General features: G+C 40.7%; 1 protein-coding gene across 1 annotated transcript in view; it reads right to left on the minus strand.

Annotated features, from left to right (window-relative positions):
- The window catches only part of LOC124805180 (soluble guanylate cyclase 88E), a 352299-nt gene that overhangs the window by 36794 nt on the left and 292071 nt on the right, over window positions 1-23434 (minus strand). The window contains exons 8-11 of the mRNA XM_047265670.1: window positions 21426-21552; window positions 13587-13791; window positions 8874-9020; window positions 1506-1638 (exon numbers count right to left, since the gene is read on the minus strand). Of these exons, the coding sequence (XP_047121626.1) occupies window positions 1506-1638; window positions 8874-9020; window positions 13587-13791; window positions 21426-21552 (612 nt within the window). The remainder of the gene's footprint in view (window positions 1-1505; window positions 1639-8873; window positions 9021-13586; window positions 13792-21425; window positions 21553-23434) is intronic.

The raw sequence follows: 23434 nt of genomic DNA on the forward strand, positions 1-23434 counted from the left end.
ACACCTATGCCTGAGGGAGGACTCAAACCTCCAATGGGGGGGCCCACAACACTAATTTTGACCTATTTGTCTTTATAAACTAAAATATAATAACCAAATTCCACAATTATTCATACACTTTTCTATAACTAGAACCACTAAACACTAGTTGGGGTAGTCCTTGTCTGGTTACCAACCAGTTAATACCTTACAACTACCACAAGTAAAAATGTATCCAATTTTCTTTGTTTATCTCTATGAAGTTGCTTATGTACACAAACTGTGCCAACTAGCATGCTTTTGGTATTCATGTTGTTAACATCTCTGTGTTAAATGTTTTTGTGACCCACTCAATGAAGAATCCATTACTGACAATAAGCATTTAACTTGTGGTTTATGAACATTTAAATAGTCACAGAGACACAGTTCTGAAATATGTGAATAAGTATGTTGCCACTGTTTAAAATGTGTACCTGATAGCCTGTGATGCATAAACTACCTGTAAAATCAATAGAAGAAGCTGATAATTGCAGTGTGTTTTGAGAGTAACAAACATAAAAAATTTCATGTTTATCTCAATGGTGTTATGTGAGTTATTTAACATCAGATTGCTAGATTCATCAGACGGAGGAAGAGTGATGTTAATATTTCAAAGCTGTCATGGTATTGCTGTAAACACAGATTAGTAACTCTGCAAACACCAAAAGATTTATTTTGCTTCAATGATTATTAGCCATATCACAGTTTGTCAAAAGTATTGCCAATGGGAAATTGCAAATATATAAATTTTTAAGTAAAGGATCTCCAGAATGAAATGTGTGGCAACAGAGTGGGGGATCAGTACCATACTTCAGGAGGTAAAATTGTATGCACTTCCAATGAACACACAAAAAAATAAAAAAAACATCAAAGCTGTAGGAACTATTAGTTTTTTCCTCAGGAAAGAAAGATGGATAGGTTGGAGATGGTTAAAATGGAACATATCCCTTTTTTCTCTCTGAGGAAGGTACCAATAGCTCTTAATGCCAGGACTGTTTTTTGTGTTTTTATATGTTTCTGTTGACAATATGTACAATTTTAGCTCCTGGAGGTAAGCACTAGACAACCATTTTGTCTTAATGTAAATTTATAGTTTTGTCAGTTGAATATTCCCTTTGACAAAAGAATTACAGATAGACTTGTGCCCAAATCTTTAATGCAAAATTCCCACATATATATATGCAGCACTTCAACAATATTTGATTACACAGAAACCTGAAGTCATGTAATGTCAAAAGAATGGCAATAGGATATAAGCCACAAGCACCTTGATATATTTATATACAACCAGTTCATGGGTTATTAAATAAATCATTACTGTCTTACTTTGTTGAGGAATCCCAAGTGGCAGAAATTGGGTTGGCCTCTAATGAAATCATGCAGGCACTCATTTTTTAAAAGCATTTTCAGAAGGGTTACTGAAAGGGCAGAAAATTGAAATGACGCAAAGGAAAGGATATAAATAGTTAAAAATCAGATTATCTTACCTGTTGAAGGATCTTTGAGGTCTGTGATTGCCTCCACCATGTCAAGGGCCATATCACATACTTTCTCTGCATGGTTCTTTTCTTTCTCTGGAGCACCAGACACAACCATGTAAGCATCACCTATGGTCTCTACCTGGCGGCGCAAGACAGAAATATCCTGGTCAGGCCTATTTCGCACAAATGCCTTTTGTGCGTGAGACAATGATGGAGGCCAAAGAAAGAAAGGGAAAGAAAAGAAACAGAAAACTTAAGAGAGTCATGCAGACTGTAACTAAAAGGATCTCACTGAAAAGAAACCGCTAAATGAGAGAAAAAGCAGACAGATATCATACAGGAGGATCAGCTAACTAGTTTTAGTATGGGTGCCAGAAACTTAATACACAGAAAGGTTTAGTTACTTACTGTAATTATTACTCATAAATAGGCTATTTTCCATCAAGAAAATGAAGCATCAAAGTTGAAGTCATAGGTGTAGTAGAATTATTGTTATTATTATTTCTGTTATTATTATTATTATTATTATTGCTTAAGTAATAGGAAAATTTTTGCTGCACTAATAAGAAAAGTACAATTCAGACTACATTTGTTGATTTTCAGACAATTTAGAAATAACACTTATTTTTTAATGATTTGGTTTTTCAATTTTGAATTGATTTGAAATTAACCAAATAAAAACTTTTATGTTGTGGAAGGAACATAATGAGTAACATTGGAATTATTATATTTTGTACTTTCTCATCATTCAGGATACAAACATTCTGCTTCTAACTGTGGTTGAGAACGTTACATTTCTTGCTCTGTGTAAATCACCCCCCCCCCCCCCCCCCCCCTTTTCTTTTTTAAAAAAAGGCTTTTAAAGTATCAGTCTAATGCAGTGGTTTGTAACACTTAGATTTAGGATTGGTGGATATTAAATTTCAAATATGTTTTGGCATGTTTTAAGAAACGATATAACAACAATGAATAGAAATGCTAGGTATGTGATTTTAAAAATGTTGACTTTCATTACTGTTGTTTGTTCAGTCTATAATAGGGATATAACTTTTTAATGTTTCATTCATGTAACTACCAACACTTAACATCTTAGAAGAAACAAAATCACCAGAACAAATAAATAAATAAACAAAAAGCAGGTGACAGAAAATCATAAAAACAGGTTTCAAACACGTATTCCCTTACATTTGTATGCTGAAAATAGACATACAGCACAATATGCAAGTAGACGAATATACATTTTTATGATGGTCTAGGTGAGTATCTTACATAGATTTGTTGGATAACACAAGCTAGTGATCCAATGGGTATTATGTAAGCCTGTTGCATAGATTACCTAGTTAGTTAAAATCTATTTCTAAAATAAATTAGCATAAAAAAGTACTACACACACACACACACACACACACACACACACACACACACACACACACACACACACACACAGAGACAGAGAGACAGAGAGACAGAGAGACAGAGAGACAGAGAGAGAGAGATAGAGAGAGAGACATATATCCATTATTGAATTGGGTCTACATTCTCATCTACACACATACTCTGCAAACCACTGTAAGTGTATGGTGGAGATTATTTTTTACCATTGCTCATTATTCCCTTTCATGTTCTTCTTGCAACTTGATCCATAGGCAAACTATAGAGTTAATAATAAAGCCAGAAAAGAAGGTTATTTGTTGTTATAAGCTTCTGTCAAAAGACTGGTTTGACACAATTTTCCATGCTAGCCTACATTGTACAAGCCTCTTAATCTTTGTATAGCCACTGCAACTTAGATCCATTTGAACTTGTTTACTGTAGTCAAACCTTGGTCTCCATCTAGAAACTTTACTCTCGACACTTCCCTCTACTAATAAATTAACGATTCATTGATGTTTCAGAATGTGTCCTATCATTCTGTTCCTTCTTTTAATCAAGCTTTGCTATAAATTTTTTTAAATTAATTTTTCCATATAATATGTAGCCATCTTTTGTTGCAGCACATTTCAAAAGCTTCTATTCTCCTCTTGTCTGAAATGTTTGTTGCACATGTTTCACTACCTTGCATGGCTGTACCACAGACAAATATACTCAGAAGATGGTTCATGAAATGTAATGTTATTTTAGATTGTACTGTATTCCTCATTTTTAGGAAAGCTTTTATTTTTATTGCCAGTTCCATTTTATATCCACTTTACTTCTACCTTCACCGATTATTTTGCTGTCCCATCTACTGTTCTTAGTTTTTCATTTCCTAATCCAGTTCCTTCAGTATAACCTGATTCAATTTGACTGCACTGCATATCCTGTGTTTTACTTTTATTCATGTACATCTTATAATACTTTTCAAGACACTATGCATTCTTACACACTGGGAATAACAATTATGAAAAACTTCAGTTGTAACAATGACATAGATAATGGGTAATGTGGCGAGGAAGGTGAACCATAGACTGTGTTTTATTAGTAAATCACAAAGAACATGCAAAAGATTTATAGAGTGGCTGTCTACACTATGCTTTTCCATCTTCTGCTAGAGTACTGCTGTGCCGTTTGGAATCCTTGCCAGATTGCATTGACTGCGGACGTCCACAAAAAAAAAAAAAAAAAAAAAAAAAAAAAAAAAAAAAAAAAAAAAAAAAAAAAAAAATGAACTGCCCCTGACTGAACTATGATTAGATAGGAGAGACAGTGACATAGATATGATACATGAATTTGGGTGGCAAGCATTATAACAAAAGCATTTTTCATTGTGGAAACATCCTTTCACTAAATTTCAGTTTCCAACATTGTCCTCCAAATGCAAAAATATTTTGTTATCATCCACTTACATAGGGAGAAATGATCATTGTAATAAAATAAGAGAAACCAGAGCTTGCATACAAAGAGTTAAGTGTTTGTTTTTCCTGTGCACTGTTTTAGAATTGAACTGTAGAGAAATAGGGTGAAAGTGGTTTGATGAAACATCTGTCGTTGTAGATTGCAGAGTACTCATGTAGATGCAGATGTAATTCTTCCAAGTCATTTGCCATCAGAGACAGAATTACAGTGTCATCAACAAACCTTAAAGTTTTTATTTCATCTCCCTAAACTTTAATGCTCTTTCCAAATTTCTCTTTCATATCCCTTACTGCTTGTTCAATGTATAAGTTGAGTAACATGGAAGATAGACTACAGTCATTCTGACTCCTTTCTCACTACTGCCTCCCTTTCATGTTATCCTTTTTTTTTTTTATATATAATTACCAGTACAGTTTGGTCTCTGTACCAATTGTAGGTATCCTAGCACTCTCCCTTAACTTTACTGAAGTCTCCTTCAGAATTTCAAACACTGTATTTCAGTTAACATTATCAAAATCGTTTCCTAAATCTACAAATGCTATGAATGGAGGAAGGAAGTAAAAGCTGCTGAATTTGGGTGTTGGCAAAGAATACTATAAACCAAAAGGCTGTATGAAGAACGGTGTGCAAAGCTTTAAACAGAGTGGGAAACAAAATAAATGGGGGGGGGGGGGGGAGGAGGGGGAGGGATCATTACCAGAAGGTTGAAAAAGCACCAGAACACAAGAACTGCAGAGAGATTCAAATAATGTGACATAAAATACATATTAACACTGGGTGTATATGACCCAAGACAACCAGGAAATCCAGGAAAAACCCAGGAATTTTTTCATCCGGAAGAAGGTGCTTTTCTCCGAGTTTTGTTTTATAAAGTGCTGGGAAATTCTATGCCAGTGTATAAAACCATAACCATTCAAAGGATTGATTCATTTTACAGCTCCGAGGGAAATTATACTGTCACTTAACATAGCAAAAGTGTATTTTCACCTGGGAGAAGGTGTGTTTTTAAGTGGAAAATCCAGGAATTTTTTCCCTTGTCTGCATATACACCCTGTACCAGCACATTTCACTTCTGATATTTAAAATTTTCACAGAATACACATTTTCTATGGTATTTCAGGGTAATTGCTGGATGTCAGTAGCTTCTTGTCATGATACTTTAGCACAGAGTCTTCTGGTTATCTTCTGTTTTACACTGATGCTGGTATATAGAGCGCCTCAGTTTAAAGTAAGCCCACAGTGAGACTCAATTTTGCATGTCTTTTTTGCATGGCTAAGTCGAGTCTGAGTCAGCACTGCTGTGATTCTGACCCACAACATGTTCCCATGTCCCAAGACCGTACTGCAGGTTTAAAATGATTTCTCTGGAACAATGTTGTATGACATTGCAAGTGTCAATGCATTCAGGAAAAGTTTGGCTCAGTGTGGTACATAGAAGTTGGTGTTATTGTTGTCATCTGATGTGGTTGTATTTTATATTTTCCATTATGCTGATGACGGAATCTACTTTGTAACTAATAGGAGATCTTAAAGTAAACAACTGCTTGTGGGATATCACACATATCAAATACAGAATCTGGGACAAATAAGGACAGGGATTAAATGTTTGTTGGAAATGTTTGACATTTTTGTAGCGGAAATGGAAAAAAGGTCATGCTTTGATAAGCCAAACTTGGTGGAAACACAAATTAGAGCATAGTAGTAAGAGTGGCTCTTCTCCTAAAAAATGTTTGTTTCAGATGTGAAACTCACGTTTCTCCTGCATGTCAGTCAGTCAAAAGGAGGCAATAGCACTGACTTAGAAGAATATTAGGTAAGATAGTACAAAATTGATATTTGTTACGAGCTTCAGATCACATCTATTTTCTTTACAGAAACTCAGAACAAGAATTAGCACCACAATGAGGATGCAAACCAGGTTTGTTTTAAAAACACACTGCAATGATCATGAGCATTAGTTACCTTTAATATTGGGCATAATGAGTTGATGTTAACCAAGAATGCCTTTCAGGTGACAAAGAGACAATTACCATTCCCTTACCGAGTTTGAACGAGGTTTTATAATTAGAAGCTGGATGTTCCTTCTGCGTTATTGCAGAAAAGCTGGCAGGAATGTAGCCGCTGCTCATGATTGCTGGCAGTGGTGGTCATGAGACTGTACTGTCACAAAAAGACCGGGCTCCAGACATCCACATGGCACTACTGAGAAGGAATGTCTGTGGCACATGGTACAGCATCTGCAGCAGCAATATAAGCAATGGGTGGACCCAACACTGACACAACAAACTGTTACAAACTGGATACTTCAAGGACAGCTCCAAGCCAGATGGCCTGTAGATGTATTTCACTAATTGCAAACCGTGACTTTAATGGTGTCAAGCAAGAGCTCATTTGAGGGCAAGGTGGAGGTCTGTTGTGTTTTCTGATGAAAGCTGGTTCTGACTTTGTGCCAGTGATGGCTGTGTGTTGTTTAGAGGGAGACCAGTTTAGGGCCTACAACCAACCTATCTACATGCTAGACACAATGGACCTACACCTGGAGTTATGGTGTGGAGAGTGATTTTTTATGACATCAGGATCATTTTGCTGGTTATCCCATGCTCACTGACTGCAGATGTGTCTGGTGATTCAACCTGTTGTGCTGCAGTTCATGAACAGCATTCGAGGGGGTGTTCATAACTTTCATCCATATACTGCTGTTGTAACCCAATACTCTCTACAGAGTGTCAATGTGCTGCCTTCGCCTGCTCGATCACCAGATCTGTCTTCATTTGAGCACATATGGAACATCATTGGACAACAACTTCTGCATCATCCACAAACAGTATTAACTGTTCCTGCATTGACCGACGAAGTGCAACAGGCATGGAGCTCCATACCACTAACCAACAGCTGGCATGCACATTTGCATGTTTGCATTTGACATTCTTGCAATTACAGTGGTTATTAATGTACCAGAATTTCGAATTTGCAATGGCTTTTCTCGCACTTACATTACCCCATTATCTTGCCATGTTTATCACTTACATATGTTACCTAGACAAATGTATTCCAAAAATTTCATTACTCTATATTAATTATTTTTTGGCGTTGTAATTTTTTCCCATCAATGCATATTTTAAAATCATCTCATCCTGCCAAGGCACTGAACTTCATATAATATAAAGAAATCTCTAAATTAATGTCTGATTTCCTGTATTTTATTTGGAAATATCCTTTGTACAGTTTGTAGCCCAAGAGGTTCTGATTCTTGTAGTTCCATTAGAATCTTCTTTGCCAAAAGAACCAAGTGAAGTGTAATTAGTTTTTGAATGACATTATAAAATATCATGCAAACAAGCACTTTCAAGAACCACTGTTTCCACCTTACTGGACTGTGTAGTTCTATAGGTTTTGCCAAAGTCCAGAATTTTGTGGCCCATATCCCTAAAAAGTTTTCAGTAATGCGGTGCACATGGCTTAGACGTTAACTGAATATTGTGTCAGGACGTGATAATGATCATTTGTTTCAGCCATCAAATTTCTTAACACAGGAAACACACACGAATAGAATGGGATTTTCTATCCTTCACAATGAGGTGGGGTGAGGCAAATCCAATGTCCCATTATTTACTTTTTCATAAAGTGCTGAAAGCCTCTGCTGTCAGAAATTCTTGCATGGCACCACACATCCAAGTATATGACACTGGAGTTGGAATCAGCTACAGAAAGCTCAACAATGTGAAAGAACCATAATAATTTTAAAAAAACATACATCCACTGTGTTCTGGAGCCACAATCTGCATGTTTTTCACTTTTAATTGGAAGTAAAAGCTAAACAGAGAGATCTGCATATACTTTAGTTCCCAAGACATTTCAAGCAGAACTGCTCCATGTAGTGTGGACAAGGCTGTCAGTTGTGGGGCTGTCACCTACAGATGTGAGGCATTGAATCAGGGCAGCTCCACAACAAAGACCTACAACATCACTCCAGTGTAGATGAGGCTGAAGACTTTACCAATGAATGGATGTTGCACTTGTAAAGTAGTGTGCAGGCATTATTTGAGGATGTATACTTTTGTTGCAAGTCTGTATTTTGATTCAAGCACCCTCTGTGCCTTATCAATGTTAGATCAATTATCCTCATTCTGGAAAACTGCAATGACAGAATTCCATCTCATGTCCGGAGTACTTTGGTCCTTAGAAAATTGTATTTCCACTGACTGTATAATGATGGACTCCCAAACGTTCAATGTGTGAGCCACAATGTTTATCCCATTATAATCCATTGAATGACTAGTAGAAATACAATGTTCAGTAACAGCAGATTTACTGGCTTGCCCCATGTGAGATTTATCACATTCTGCTTTGTTCTAGAGATACTTATACTGGAAAAAGAGAGGGACCTCCAAAAGTAGTTAAAGCTTTCAAGGTTTTTCAAAGACAGCTTTTAAGTCACACATCAGTCATATGTAGATGAATGGTTGCATTACCTATTTTCAGTTTGCTTATGGATCTTAGACAAACACTCAACAGTTTTAAAACATTAGTGAGATTTACCTTATAGACACAGTTCCTTTCTGTCAGTGTATCAAAAATAGAGTACATAGCATTCAGCATTGAGACAACTTCCATTGGTGTGATCCTGCTGCAGATTTCTGTGAAAGTCACCACATCTGAGAATAGTATAGACACAGTGTCAAACATCTGCAATTAAAAATACAAAATATTTTAGTTAACTCTGAACTTGATTTAAAATGCTTCAGTAAGAGTAATAAGATTAAATTAAAGTTAATGAGCACAAATGAATGTGGTCAGTCAAACATTTATGAATAAAAATGCTAATAATGAAAAAATGTCATGGCAAAATATTACTATGGGATTTATTGAAAAAAAGGTTCAAATGACTCTGAGAACTATGGGACTTAGCTCCTGCGGTCATCAGTCCCCTAGAACTTAGAACTACTTAAACCTAGCTAACCTAAGAACATCACACACATCCATGCCCGAGGCAGTATTCGAACCTGCGATCGTAGCAGTCGCGCGGTTCCGGACTGTAGCGCCTAGAACCGCTTGGCCACGCAAGCTGGTGGGATTTATTCATTTAAATCTTGGAGCACAAGTAATTTATAAAGATTTGTAGCTGCACTGTTGTGAGGCAACACAGGTATCATAATAAGAGAGATCATCTTCTAGAAGGATATGGAAACAGACTCGACTGCTTATGTGGAGACACAAGTGCATGGCCACAGCCTTGAATCACTGGCAGTCGGGCACCTGTGGCAAAAGTTGTTACACCTCTGGTTGCAATGGAATCCTGTGGAAGCCATTGTATTAATAATATATCTTCCAAAACACATCTGAATGATTTGTCTTCACTTGAGGGTGAATTGCCAATAGTAGTAGGTTCATGTACCTATGGGGGGAAGGTAAATGTGGGAACTGGACACACAGCTGCCCCTTACTTTTTAGTAACAAGTACAAGATACTGCTCTGTGCTAATAATGCACCTGGGTCGGCATAGTATGCCTCTTACGTTGAGCTAGTGTCCAATTTTCCTGCTAAGTGTGAACAAGCATGGAGGTTGGGTATGTTGCTCAGTTATAGTTCCAGTGTCAGGTGGGTAATGGTGCCCCCTCAGAGAAACAGCAACATGTCAGGGAAAGGCCAGTGTGCACTTTAATGTTCATCAGGAGGTCTTGTCTGAAACATGGAGGTGGCTCTGTCATTGGCTATTGAATGCCCTGTGTGCAGTTGACAACAAATTGTAGCTCATGTCAGCATAAATGACACTTTCTGGCTGGGTTCTGAGGCCATCCTCAGCAACTTAAGATGATTGGCTGTAAGTGGTCAAGACAGCTAGCTCCACATGTAGGGTTGAGGACTGCCTCACTGTCTTCTGCAATATATTCAGAATCAAACATGGTCCTCTGGTCTGGAGATGAGTGAAAGGTCTGATCGAGAGGCTCAGGCAATTCTGCATTGATCCCACATACAAACTTTTTGATTTCTGCTATTACGTGAAGAATTGTTCTTCCCTCTCAATAGATAAGTCAGCACTCTACTCTGCAAAGGAAGTGGCTACTCATATAGCAGAGTATGTGTGGTGTACACATCGGGATTATATTGGTTAGAAAAAAAGTGTGTTATTACTGATTTATGACTTGTAGTATCTACAGTGGTGACCCTGACATTGTCGTCGTATGTTTGGTAATTGTTTTTTGCTTCATTTCATCATTAATGGAGTTTGTGTGCCGGTCCACATTGTCTTTGGAACAATGGATCTACCAGCATAGCAGACCTAATTGACTTTGCTTCCAATCACAAATATACAAGTATACCTAATGTGCGTCTAGTTAAAAGTGAACAGTTACCTGTGCCCAGCCATGCTGGCAGCCACTTAACCTTAACCGGCTCAACATGGCCACTGTCGAGTGCAACTGGTGGAACTGCACAGCAACAGCTGCTTCATGGATAGTGCATGCCGCTTAGTGACATTGTGAACGATAATCCAGTGAGGGATGTTGTGTTTCACCCTCAGCTACGCAGTCTCCTTTGGTTTGGTTCGACGTGCCGCCGAAGTTCGAGAACTGTAATTCTAACATTCAAATGCACGGGGTCGCACATTCTTATATGCCTGATGTCAAACCCCCTCCCCGCACACTGTCTTGGCGCTGCTGGTTGCCACATTGCCAATCGGGTCTACGCAATCATTCGTGACTGACACTGCATGTCACAGCCGACATCCCCGTGACCATCAGTTGGCACGCCTGCACCTTCGGTTCTGCACTCTGCCGGTAGAGACCAACGAGCTCACCTCACCACCTCAGGTGCTTTTCAGGAGCTGCCACCTAGCAGCCTACCGGAGGTACTGCCTGTGGCCCCCCAACAGCTGCGGACCTCGCTCAAGCAGCAACCCGATTGGCTTCTGGCCCCAATACAGTCAGCTGTGCTGTGCTGGTTCCACACTACTTATGGGGATGTTACCCACAACTGCCACACGCCTTGCACCTTTTCCAACCGAGACCAGCGGGTATGCTTAGTCACCACGTCCTGCCATGATCCTTCACAGCTCCTGCCATCTGTTGCCGCACCACTCACTCCAGCGGCGCCATGCCTCTATCTCAGTGAGTTGTCATCAAGCACTCGCTTTCTTGTCGACACAGGCACCGACATCAGTGTTATTCCAGCGAAGCACATGGGCAGCATGCTTTCATCTGCTAACCTTGCTTTGATCGCTGCTAATCATTCTCCTATCGCAGTCCTTGGCTCCATCAAGATGTCACTTCACCTGTCACCAGTTGCCACCTTCCATTGGACTTTTGACTTGGCCAACGTGGATGAACCTGTGGTTGGGTTGGACTTACATTACAAACTTTCACCAGACCTGCAGGCTGCCACGCTCTGCCATGCGTCTGGTTGTGCCATTCCATGCTGGAACGAGTTCAGCATGACTTCAGTCTCTGCCTCCTTGACTACACTTGCCACATGTGCATCTATGCTCGAGTGTATTACTACACAGCTCTCTTTTGCCGGCTGTGTGCCCACAAATCAATGAGCTCTGCACACAGAGCAAGGCATTATGCGCCCGCATTGCCGGCACCTCTGCTGAATCGTCACACGCACGGAGTACAATCGGTGGCCTGTCTGCAGAGCCACAACAAGGTGAACCAACACTTGCATCTACCGCGTCTTTGCACTACATTGCTCCTGTGTTGAGGCTTCCTCCACCTACTGCTGTTTCCATGCCATTGCGGATGAATCTACAGGATGCTCATGTTCTTGCTTCATGGGTTTCCTCACATCGCGTGGCTGCTACGCCATGCCCTTCATCATTGTCTGCTGCCAACTCCCTGCTCACACCATTCCAGCCCAGCAAGGTCAGTGAACCATTGTTGCAACAGGTCCCCTCTTTCCCTCCCCTGCCTGACCCCCTTCGTAGGTTTTGGCCATCAGCAATGGCACTTGTCATAGAAACCGCACCACGGATGGCTCACCTATGCCTAATAAAGCCGGGCGTCTTAACGCTTACAAACATATGCGCATGAATGAAATCGCCCTGCCTCGTGCTCATTCCATGCCACTGGTGTTGGTACACAAAGACCTGGCATTGTGCAAATTCGTCATGATATGAGACGACTCCGTACATGCAGCCCTGCTACCTTCTTACTCTGGTCTGCACCGCATCTTGCGCTGCGGAGTGAATACTTTCGTCGTACTACTGAATGGACGATCGAATACAGTTTCAGTTAACCGATGAAAACCTGTGTGGTCCCTCTCCGAGCCACGTTCTGACACCCCCGGCTGGCCTGCCATCGCTGACACCTCACCCATTGGTGCCGCCGACGTGGTCTCCAATGACTCTTCACCACCTGCGCAGCAGTCCGACGCACATGCTCCTGTTGGTGGGACTTCCAAGGCACCCACTTTGCACGTTGGATGCTGCCTTCAAATGCCGCGCTGGCACCATGATTTTGTGTTGAAGTGAGCTAGCTTCTCCCTGCCGGGCTCCACACTGCTGGGTGGAGGTGTCTCTGTGGCGCCTCAGTTGTGAAGCATCATGTATTTGGACCTGATGACCTTTGACTCTGCTTCTTTCTATGTCTCTCTGTGTGTTATGTTTGTACAGCCATATTGTCTTTGCCTTGTTCAGTGTTTAAATAAATGTTCATTTGACTGCAAAAGTGTGTTATTACTGATCTATGACTCGTAATATCCACAAACCTATTTGTTAGGGCAGTGTGGTAGACTTCCTAGTGCCAGACAGACATGAAATGCTGGGTATGTTATGTTGCATATGCACTGAATAATTTCACTGTGCCTTTATAGGTTGTGATTCCTTCATGATGTTGCAGATCCGACAAGAAATTTCTGTTGAAAAATGGTAAGTGCTGTGCAACCCAAGGTTTAAAACAACTACGAATCTACTATGACAAGTTTTTCTTTTGCAGCTACAGCCTGGGGTATGGGCTATGGAGAGAAGGTAAAATGCTACAATCTCACACACACTGAGGCTAACTGAATCACAAAGAGTCATGTTGACTAGTTCTACTTTTCACTAGATATTTAACAACCATAGGACAAACAGAACTCATCATTGTGTGATTTACACATTAAGAATTCCTGGTACACAAATTGTAATAAAATAAATATTAACATTAATAACAATAATAATAAATCCCAGAAGACATTCTTCAATTGTGTGTGTTAACAGATTCACAAGTTCATAATAATTCAACAATTTTTGAACGGAAGGAGATTGGTTTAAGTCACCTCACAAGTATCAATAGGATTCTCGCCAGTTCTCAGTCTGTCAGCAACTTGCTTTGGTATCATCTGGTAAAGCAGTTCATCTGTCCTCCGCATCTCCTCATCAAGTTTTCTCATGGATTCTTCCAATTTTTTTGACTTCTGTTGTTCTTGATCCAATGCCAGTTTCAGCTCCACAGACTGTTGGGTGCCAGCTAGCATGAGATCTCTGCACAAAAGTATTACATTCAGAGTTCAGTGATGCAAGTACTTTGTGTTTCTTTATTGGTCCTTTGAATCATTTTTTGTATGAAGCATGCAAATCATGACATATAAAGTTACATTATGATATGGGAAAGTCTGATGATATGAGGTGATATGATGAAAATGTAAAAGCATTAAACTAACATGTTTTACTGAAACTAACATCATGTTTTACATTAGTCTTCACTCCTCTCCCCCCCCCCCCCTCTCTCTCTCTCTCTCGCAGGTGCGCGCGCGCACGCGCACGCACCCACCCACCCACCCACACACACACACACACACACACACACACACACACACACACACTCTCTCTCTCTCTCTCTCTCTCTCTCTCTCTCTCTCTCTCTCTCTACATGACTCATTTGATTAGGAAATAAATAAACACATAAAACATTCTTACACAAATTTTTACATTAGTGCTTATTTCTCTAACAAAAATCATTCTCATGTAGCTTCTGTTCTTGATAACATAGGGTATAAACATCAGTGCTTAGCAGATTGCTTTAAATTTGGAACATGATAGTACACTGTACACTCCCTTAGTGCTTTGACAGTAACGTATGTAATGCAAAGTACATTACAAAATTCATGAGTAGATTTTGAGATGTTGCATGAAGCAGAATATCCAGTTTAAAACTTAACATCTGAGCACATAAGATTCACCACAGAATGTGTTATTATTTTCCTGGAATCACAGTCTTGAGTACTTCTTATGCAGCTGCATTCGTGTGGTCCCATGGACCGTGTACAGGAGATGTAAAAAATACTTAAAAAACCACTATCTAATGCTACTTTTTGCATTTAGTATTACATATTGGTTCTTCAGTTATACATAAATGATAACATATGAACAAAATATTGTTTCAGTGCTGTGCAAAAGATCTATTCATAATGCACTAAAAATTCTCATCAAAATTTACATTGATGGACATACATCGAAATATTTAAATGTAGTTCCTTACATGAAACTTGGTTGTTGCAGGTTGATGTTGAACAGGTGCCATCAGTGTTAAAATTTATGAGTATTGTTGAAAATGAATTACGTGAAAAAAATCTGCAGTAGTGAAAGTGGGCACATTTTGAGTCACCTTACACGCATTGCAGACACACCTTACTTGAGCATTTCAAACAAATTGGGACCTTGCACTTGCAACACAAATAGCTTGTCCTCCTCTTCTTTTCTGGTGGACAAATGCAACATGTCTTCTTTCCATCCTTAGGTGGTTTGTCCTTTTCCAGGTCTTCATAGAGATGTACTTCAGCTCCTAGAACTTGAATGATAGAAAATCTCAATTCTCGTGGAAGGTTTTGTCCATTATTCTTTTGCGCAATGAAGGTTTGACCAGTTCTTTTGCCAGAGCTTTCATGAAGTTTGTCCTGTAAGTACAGTGCTTTCCTTGAATGACTGATGAATAATATATGGATTGAGAAAACTCATATCAACAATACAGGAAAACACAATCTTGGGCCAGCATTGTGGATGGCAACTTGAACAAAATTTAGCATTCTTTTCATCTACAGTATCAACACCACCCTGTATGTTATTATAGTGGGCTATAATTACAGGTTTTTCACCTTCAACATCATCCTCTATGGAGTGATATATTGTTTATATAAGAATTACTGCTCTTTCTTTCTTAGGCATGTGGGAAATCAGCACGATGTGTTTGGTTGTTCCAACTTCACATGCATGGGAAAGTAAGAAAGATACTAGAATTTCCTTTCAGTTCTTTTACATTGTTCCCACCACGGTCAAAACCATTCCTCTGCAGCACATCTGCAAGTTTGATTGACACATGCCAGTTATCATCAGTAATGTTTCAGTTACTATGTGCTACTGGCTTGCACAATCTGAGGACAGCCTGAGTGGGAAGGGTGCATTTCTTCTCATCTGTGGAAGTCCTGCTCCATTGGAACCTTTTTCCCACTAAAGATAGTTGTTGAAGACATAATTACTCCTGGAATCAGTGGGCTTCGGGCTGTACTTTGCCAATTTAGATGTAATATACATTTTGAACTTACAGCCTCAACTATAGCATCAGCACCAATAACATAGGACCACTGAGAATTTTCGTTGAATTTACGCCAAATGTTTGTTATAGTCACTGCTGGATCAGAAACTTTATGTAACTCCCTGTCACCAGGGTTGTCAAATCTCAAGCAGTTGAGAATTGCAGAAAATCTTGCTGATGACATATTGATATTGAAAATATCTTGGCCTGTCCCATCAGTACAAAAGAGAGACCATATGTCTTTGTCATTTGATTTGAATACAACTGTGTAAATTAGAAGGCTGATAAAACTCTTTATTTCATGCATCATACAAGGTATAACTTCTGTTCTCTCATATTTGTGTATTTCCCCAAATTTTTTCAAGTTTTTCATTTGTCCATGTGAACATTTCGTCCAGCATTTCATCACTAAAAATATAACTCGAAGCGGTGAGTGGGTCAACGTGTGATTGTCTTTTGAGATTGTGATAAAGTGCTGGTATCTTCATTATATTATGAGCTGGGATTCTGACATTCCTGTTTGGGTCTACTGCCAACCATTTGAACCTATTTCTGCCATATTAGTATTTCCTAGCACGTTTCTCACCATCTTTCTAATTTTCCTTCAGCCCTTTCCTCACCACTTTCACTCTCACCAAACACACTCGATTCTGAATCATGTTCACTGTGTGTAAAATCACCATCCTCCATGCAAGAAAATTCGAAGTTGGATGTGCCACTCCTCACTTCATCGATAATTCTTGAAAGCTTTTCTTCAAATATAGATCATCTGCTCTCGCATTCAATGGGCCGGGGTTGCCTGATATAGCTCCAGAGTCATTGTCACTGACAGATATGAAGAACAAAACAAACAAATGCGATGAACACGATGAACAAGAAAAATATCCAGTGTGTCATTGACTTACACTAACACAGTTTTTCCATCCCCTGGACATTATTTCAATGAAACAAAAGCATACAAAGTGCTTTCAGAAATGACTATCATGACAACAAGCAGCAGACTAAGAATATGAAGGCTACTGGGCAGCCCAAGTCTCTAATGCCAATAGTGATCCTAGAAGCAGAGGTGTGAAAAGCAGTGCGGTCCCAGGGATTGCACAACTGTAATGGGGTGGTCCTGAGTAAGATAGCTTAAGGCTGTAAAAAAAGCCACTTGGAGCAATTGCAGTGTTTAATTAGTTACTGAAACAAGGGAACTGCAGCATGTGGCATGCATAACATTTACAGCAGAAATACCACAAAAAACCATGTTTGACACCTATGAACACTGTCCATCCAGCCATTGATCCAAACAGTAAGTGATTGAGCTGGTGTCCACTACTGTGTCGGCTTCCACTCCACCATCATCTTGACAGTGCCATCTGGCAGGGGCTCCAGCTGCCCACTGTTGGACCAAGAGTTGGACTGAGGCCGTCCGAGCCACCAAACTAATGGGGCAGCAGCCAGAGCCAGCCACCATTGCCAGACAGGCATGTCTCAGTCGGAGATGTCAACTACACAAGTTCTCACCACCCCTGAGCTGCACTGAGCATAGCAGCTCCCAGTGACCTACAATATCACTTTGTCACCAGGTCCATGTGCCAAAGCCCACCTTCCAGACCTGCCAGATGTGGTCTTGAGCTTTCCGTATCAAGTATTGGAGTAATAAAGGGATTGTGCTGCCTTATACTGACTCACTTTCACTCACCATCTTCTATCAGAGCCCACTCACGTCCTCTAAAATATCTTTGTAATGAATAATTTTGCAAGAAAGGCAATCTTGTTGGTTAATGTCCCTCTGGTAGCTAAACAACATTTAGACTCCTGTGGTTCATTAAAAGCTGGGGTGACACCATTTTATATTTGTAGCAGAGAGTGTGGGTGGCGGGTGGGGGAGATTTCCATGCAGTGGCCCCTCCCAGAACTGAAACTCAGATCTGCACGACTTGTACTTCACATGGAAGGGACTTCAGGTTTAAATTTGAATCAATAAGCATGTCAGTAGAGATGAAACAAAATCTTGAATGTAACAAAGCTGGAGCTGTGGCATTTTCAAAGGGACAATGCCTTTATTCACCATAAGTGATTTAGGAAAATCACGAAAAACTGGAATAACCAGCTGGGTATTTGAACTCTGTTCCACCAAAATACCACTCTCGTGCTTTAAGCATCACACTCTGTCACTCACTTTATGGAAGGGAAAGTGACAACACTTGAAAAGGAAACCCTCCTGACTGGCAGGCCAAACTGACCTTCAGTGTACTCACAGCAAACGTGACTTAATACACAGATATTTCTAATACAACTGCCCATTCATGTGGTGATGAATGGAATAAAGTGCAAGTCACACCCATCTACAAGAACTGATCCACCAAATTATCCTCTAATATCTTAAACTACATGTATTTTGGTACTATATCATTGACATTTGTCTGTTGTAGAATCTTAAAATATATTCAGAGTGCAAAATTAGTGAGATACCTCCAATAGAATGGCCTCCTCCAAGCCAATCAACATGGCTTCCGACAACATCATTCATACGAAACTCAACTCGTGCTTTTCTCACAAGACATCCTGAATGCATCCCGGAGCAAGCATTTATGAACAAGGGTGGTTTGAAAAGTACTCAGAACGGAATAGAAATAAAAGTACTCACATTACAGAAACTTTTTTTATTTTTCAATGTAGTCTCCTTGTAGATTAATACACTTGGCCCAACGATGTTCCAGTGCCTTGATCCCATATCGAAAATGAGTTTCCTCTTTTGTGTCTTGGGTGGTGGTTAGAATCTTTCTGCAGATAACGATCAGTGTGTCTCTTTGCTGAAAACCTTATGACCCAATGATCCGTCCTCTCGTTTGATTACAGTCACATCTAAGAAGTTCAGGTGACCATCGATTTCCTTTTCCGTAGTGAATTGAATTCTTGGATTAATACTATTCAGGTGTAACAGGAAGGCATCCAGTTCCTCTTCCCCATGGGTCCATACAACAAATGTATTGTCTACATAACGATACCATCTGGCTGGTTTTTTTCTAGCTGTTTGCAGCACCCGTTGTCCAAGTGGGTATTCCAACAGAGAGATAGATCGCGCACTACGCCCTAGACTGACAAGCAGGAGAGTACGATGTGGAAATTGTTTTCAGACCCACCACGAAAATAAAAGAATGTTTAAGATCCGCAAAGGATAAACGATATCCTCTAACTACACCAGGTGTCTATAAATTCTGTGCAGTTGTGGAAAGGTCTATATGGGCACAACAAAAACAAGCGTCAGCACCCGTCTGGGTGAACATAAAAGGAAATGCCGCCCGGACATACTGATAAATCGTCTGTAGCGGAACATGTGTTTCAGGAAGGTGAAATAAAGTTTAGTGAGACGACCGTCATAGCAAAGACGTCGCATAGAAAAGATGAAGGCATTAAGCTGGATAAGATACGGATGTCAACATTGCAGCAACAGCGTGACAATCGATAAATTTCAATTGAGAAAGTTGGCAATATTGGAGATCACAGCACAGCCGACGTCACGTGATTGACAGCGGCGCCCTCTGGATGGCTCGCGCTCTCGTTGCAGTTCGACAATTGTCCTCGGAGGATGCCTTCCGCAGTGGAAGGCGAAACGTCAGGGGAGAGTTTTATGTATGGACCACGGCATCTCAGCCCGGAAATGTTAAGTGATGACAACACCTACCGTGAAAGCCTTCATTCTATGATCCCCCTGGAATGCTGTTCATAATGGCAGCACAACAGGTCGAATCCCAGACTAACGTACAAATCTGCAGTCAGGGTGCATCGGAAAACAACTAGCGCGCTGCTGCTGTCATACGAAATCTCACTTTGGATGATAACTCCAGGTGCGTCTAGCATGCAGACAGGTTGGTCGGAGGCCCTCAGCTGGCCTTATTCACTGGCACCGGGGCAGAACCAGTTTTCATCAGAAAACACAACAGACCTCCACTCTGTCCTCCAACAAGGTCTTACTTGGCACCACTGAAGTCGCAAATGGTGGTGGTTTGGGGTCAGTGGAATGTATTGTACAGAGCGTCTGGCTCGGAGCTGCCCCATGATGTAACCGATATGAAACAGTTCGTTGTGTCACTGTGGTACCAAATGCTGCCCAAATTGCTGCTGCAGAAGCAGTACAATGGGCCAGAGCCATACATTTAGGTTCAAATGGCTGTGAGCACTATGGGACTTAACATCTGTGGTCATCAGTCCCCTAGAACTTAGAACTACTTAAACCTAACTAACCTAAGGACATCACACACATCCATGCCCGAGGCAGGATTCGAACCTGCGACCGTAGCAGTCACGCGGTTCCGGACTGAGCGCCTAGAACCGCTAGACCACCGCGGCCAGCATACATCTAACACGATAGTCTTCTCTCTCGGTAGTCCCACATGGCCGTTTTTCTTGCGACTCCCTCGTGAACACCGCTGCCAGCAGTCATGTAGGGTGGCTGAATTCGTGCCAAGTCTTCCTATTGTGTTGCGAAAGGAACATGCAGCTTCTGGCAGCCCTATCACAAGACCTCATTCAAACTTATTAAGATGTTGATAATGGCATCTTTGTTGCCTTAAAGGTATGCTTGACTAACATCAACTCACCACGTCCAATCTCAGAGGTAACTAACGCTCACAACTGTTACAGCGAGTATTTAAAACAAACCTGATCTGCATCCTCATAGTGGCGCTATTAGCGCCACACTTATGCGACTGCCGCGAAATTTGAATAGACATCATATTTCAGATGCAAAAACACGTCTACCAACTTTCGTTTACTTAGCACAACTTTTTCTTGGCGTCGCAGTTTCTTTCTCGTTAGTTAGTTATCTACGAGTATAATATAGTGTTGTCTAAAAAAAGCTACATAATTAGCTTTCACAGTCAGGTGTTGATAAGACTGCAAGGCTATCAAAGACTGGCAACTTTATTTAAATGTTCAGAAATAAGAGACTACAGCTGTCACAAAACGTAGATACATAGTTTCTACAACTACAATATCAGTAAGTTACAGTTCGAATCAGCCAGTTAATATAAATACCTGGGTACAGGAATTTATAGATACATGAGATGAACTGATCACATAGATCATAGCAAGTGGCAAATTTCATTTCGTTAGTATGGTACTGGTAAAATTCAGTCATTATATACAGGAAATTGCTTGCAAAAGCCGTGTGCAGACCATTCCAGAATCCAGTTCTAGCGTGTGAGACTAACAGGGGATAGTGAACGTAGACAAATAAGTGCAGCACTAGTGGTCACAGGTTTGTTTGGTCACTGGAGAGAGCCACAGGGATATTGGAAAACTTGAACTGCCAGATACTTGAAGAGAAACGCCAACTGTCCCACGAAAGACAACTTAAAAAGTTTCAGCAACTGGTGTTAAGTGAGGAATATACTACAAACCCCTACGAATCATACAAGTAGAGACAGCGAAGTTAAGATTAGACAAGGTAGAGCGAGCTCCATGCGCGAATGAAACAAGGAGAATGGGAAATACTCTCTGCCATTGAAGAGCATAGATATAGATGTAGTTTATGCGGTATGTACTGTAAATCAAATTAAACTAACAGTTTGTGGCGTATGATGACACTATGGCTTACCTGCTGAAGTCATGCATTGAGAGATCATTGATGTAGAGCCCCGTAGTAATGAGGGAATTGAGGTCGGGCATCACCGGCGTTCCCAGGTACATCATCATTTGCCAGCTGTCCATGTATATCATTTGCCCTGCAACAAGGGCGATAGTGTAAACACACACACACACACACACACACACACACATAAACTTTGTAAGAGGACAAAAGTATTTGCACAAGATTTTTCTAATTTATTACACCAACAAAAGTAATGGTGACTTATTTTTACGAGGTGCATTCAAGTTCTAAGGCCTCCGATTTTTTTTTCTCTGGACTGGAAAAAGATAGAAACATGCGCATTGTTTTAAAATGAGGCTGCGTTCATTGTCAATACGTTCCAGAGATGGCAGCACCGTACGGCAGATGGAATTTTACCGCCAGCGGCGAGAATGAGAACTGTTTTAAATACTTAAAATGGCGACGTTTTCCTTACTTGAACAGTGTGCAATCATTCGTTTTCTGAATTTGCATGGTGTGAAACCAATTGAAATTCATCGACAGTTGAAGGAGACATGTTGTGATGGAGTTATGGATGTGTCGAAAGTGCGTTTGTGGGTGCGACAGTTTAATGAAGGCAGAACATCGTGTGGCAACAAACCGAAACAACCTCGGGCTCGCACAAGCCGGTCTGAAGACATGATTGAGAAAGTGGAGAGAATTGTTTTGGGAGATCGCCGAATGACTGTTGAACAGATCGCCTCCAGAGTTGGCATTTCTGTGGGTTCTGTGCACACAATTCTGCATGACGACCTGAAAATGCGAAAAGTGTCATCCAGGTGGGTGCCACGAATGCTGACAGACGACCACATGGCTGCCCGTGTGGCATGTTGCCAAGCAATGTTGACGTGCAACGACAGCATGAATGGGACTTTCTTTTCGTCGGTTGTGACAATGGATGAGACGTGGATGCCATTTTTCAATCCAGAAACGAAGCGCCAGTCAGCTCAATGGAAGCACACAGATTCACCGCCACCAAAAAAATTTCGGGTAACCGCCAGTGCTGAAAAAATGATGGCGTCCATGTTCTGGGACAGCGAGGGCGTAATCCTTACACATTGCGTTCCAAAGGGCACTACGGTAACAGGTGCATCCTACGAAAATGTTTTGAAGAACAAATTCCTTCCTGCACTGCAACAAAAACGTCCGGGAAGGGCTGCACGTGTGCTGTTTCACCAAGACAACGCAACCGCACATCGAGCTAACGTTACGCAACAGTTTCTTCGTGATAACAACCTTGAAGTGATTCTTCATGCTCCCTACTCACCTGACCTGGCTCCTAGTGACTTTTGGCTTTTTCCAACAATGAAAGACACTCTCCGTGGCCGCACATTCACCAGCCGTGCTGCTATTGCCTCAGCGATTTTCCATTGGTCAAAACAGACTCCTAAAGAAGCCTTCGCCGCTGCCATGGAATCATGGCGTCAGCGTTGTGAAAAATGTGTACGTCTGCAGGTGATTACGTCGAGAAGTAACGCCAGTTTCATCGATTTCGGGTGAGTAGTCAATTAGAAAAAAAAATCGGAGGCCTTAGGACTTGAATGCACCTCGTACTACACAGCTATCTTAATTTTCAGTGCATTTGATGCATCGTTGCACATAGTTTCTAATACTCTTAGAAAAAAAGAGTTTTTAGGCCGTGAAAGAAGCACATATGCAACTCTTGTCTTCCTCTTCAACGGACGTACAGTGGGGCCAAATCCAAAAAAGCTGGCGAAGAGTCGAAAACGTTATAAATTCGGCTGAAAGTAAGTGCTCGGTCTGGATCACTGATTATGTATCTGAAGTCAGAATTTGAAACACAAAAAAATTTTATAGAGAAAATACAAAATATGTCCATATGTTGTATAATACAATAAAACAGACTGTCGGTTGATTCAAAGTTTATAGATCATCATCCGAAGAAAAAGGTGATTCCCCAACCAGTTGATTCAACTTTTGAATCGCTGGAGCTTACTGTACTTGCTGGTATACGT

This window comes from Schistocerca piceifrons, chromosome 7, assembly GCF_021461385.2.
Source record: "Schistocerca piceifrons isolate TAMUIC-IGC-003096 chromosome 7, iqSchPice1.1, whole genome shotgun sequence".
Classification (NCBI taxonomy): domain Eukaryota; kingdom Metazoa; phylum Arthropoda; class Insecta; order Orthoptera; family Acrididae; genus Schistocerca; species Schistocerca piceifrons.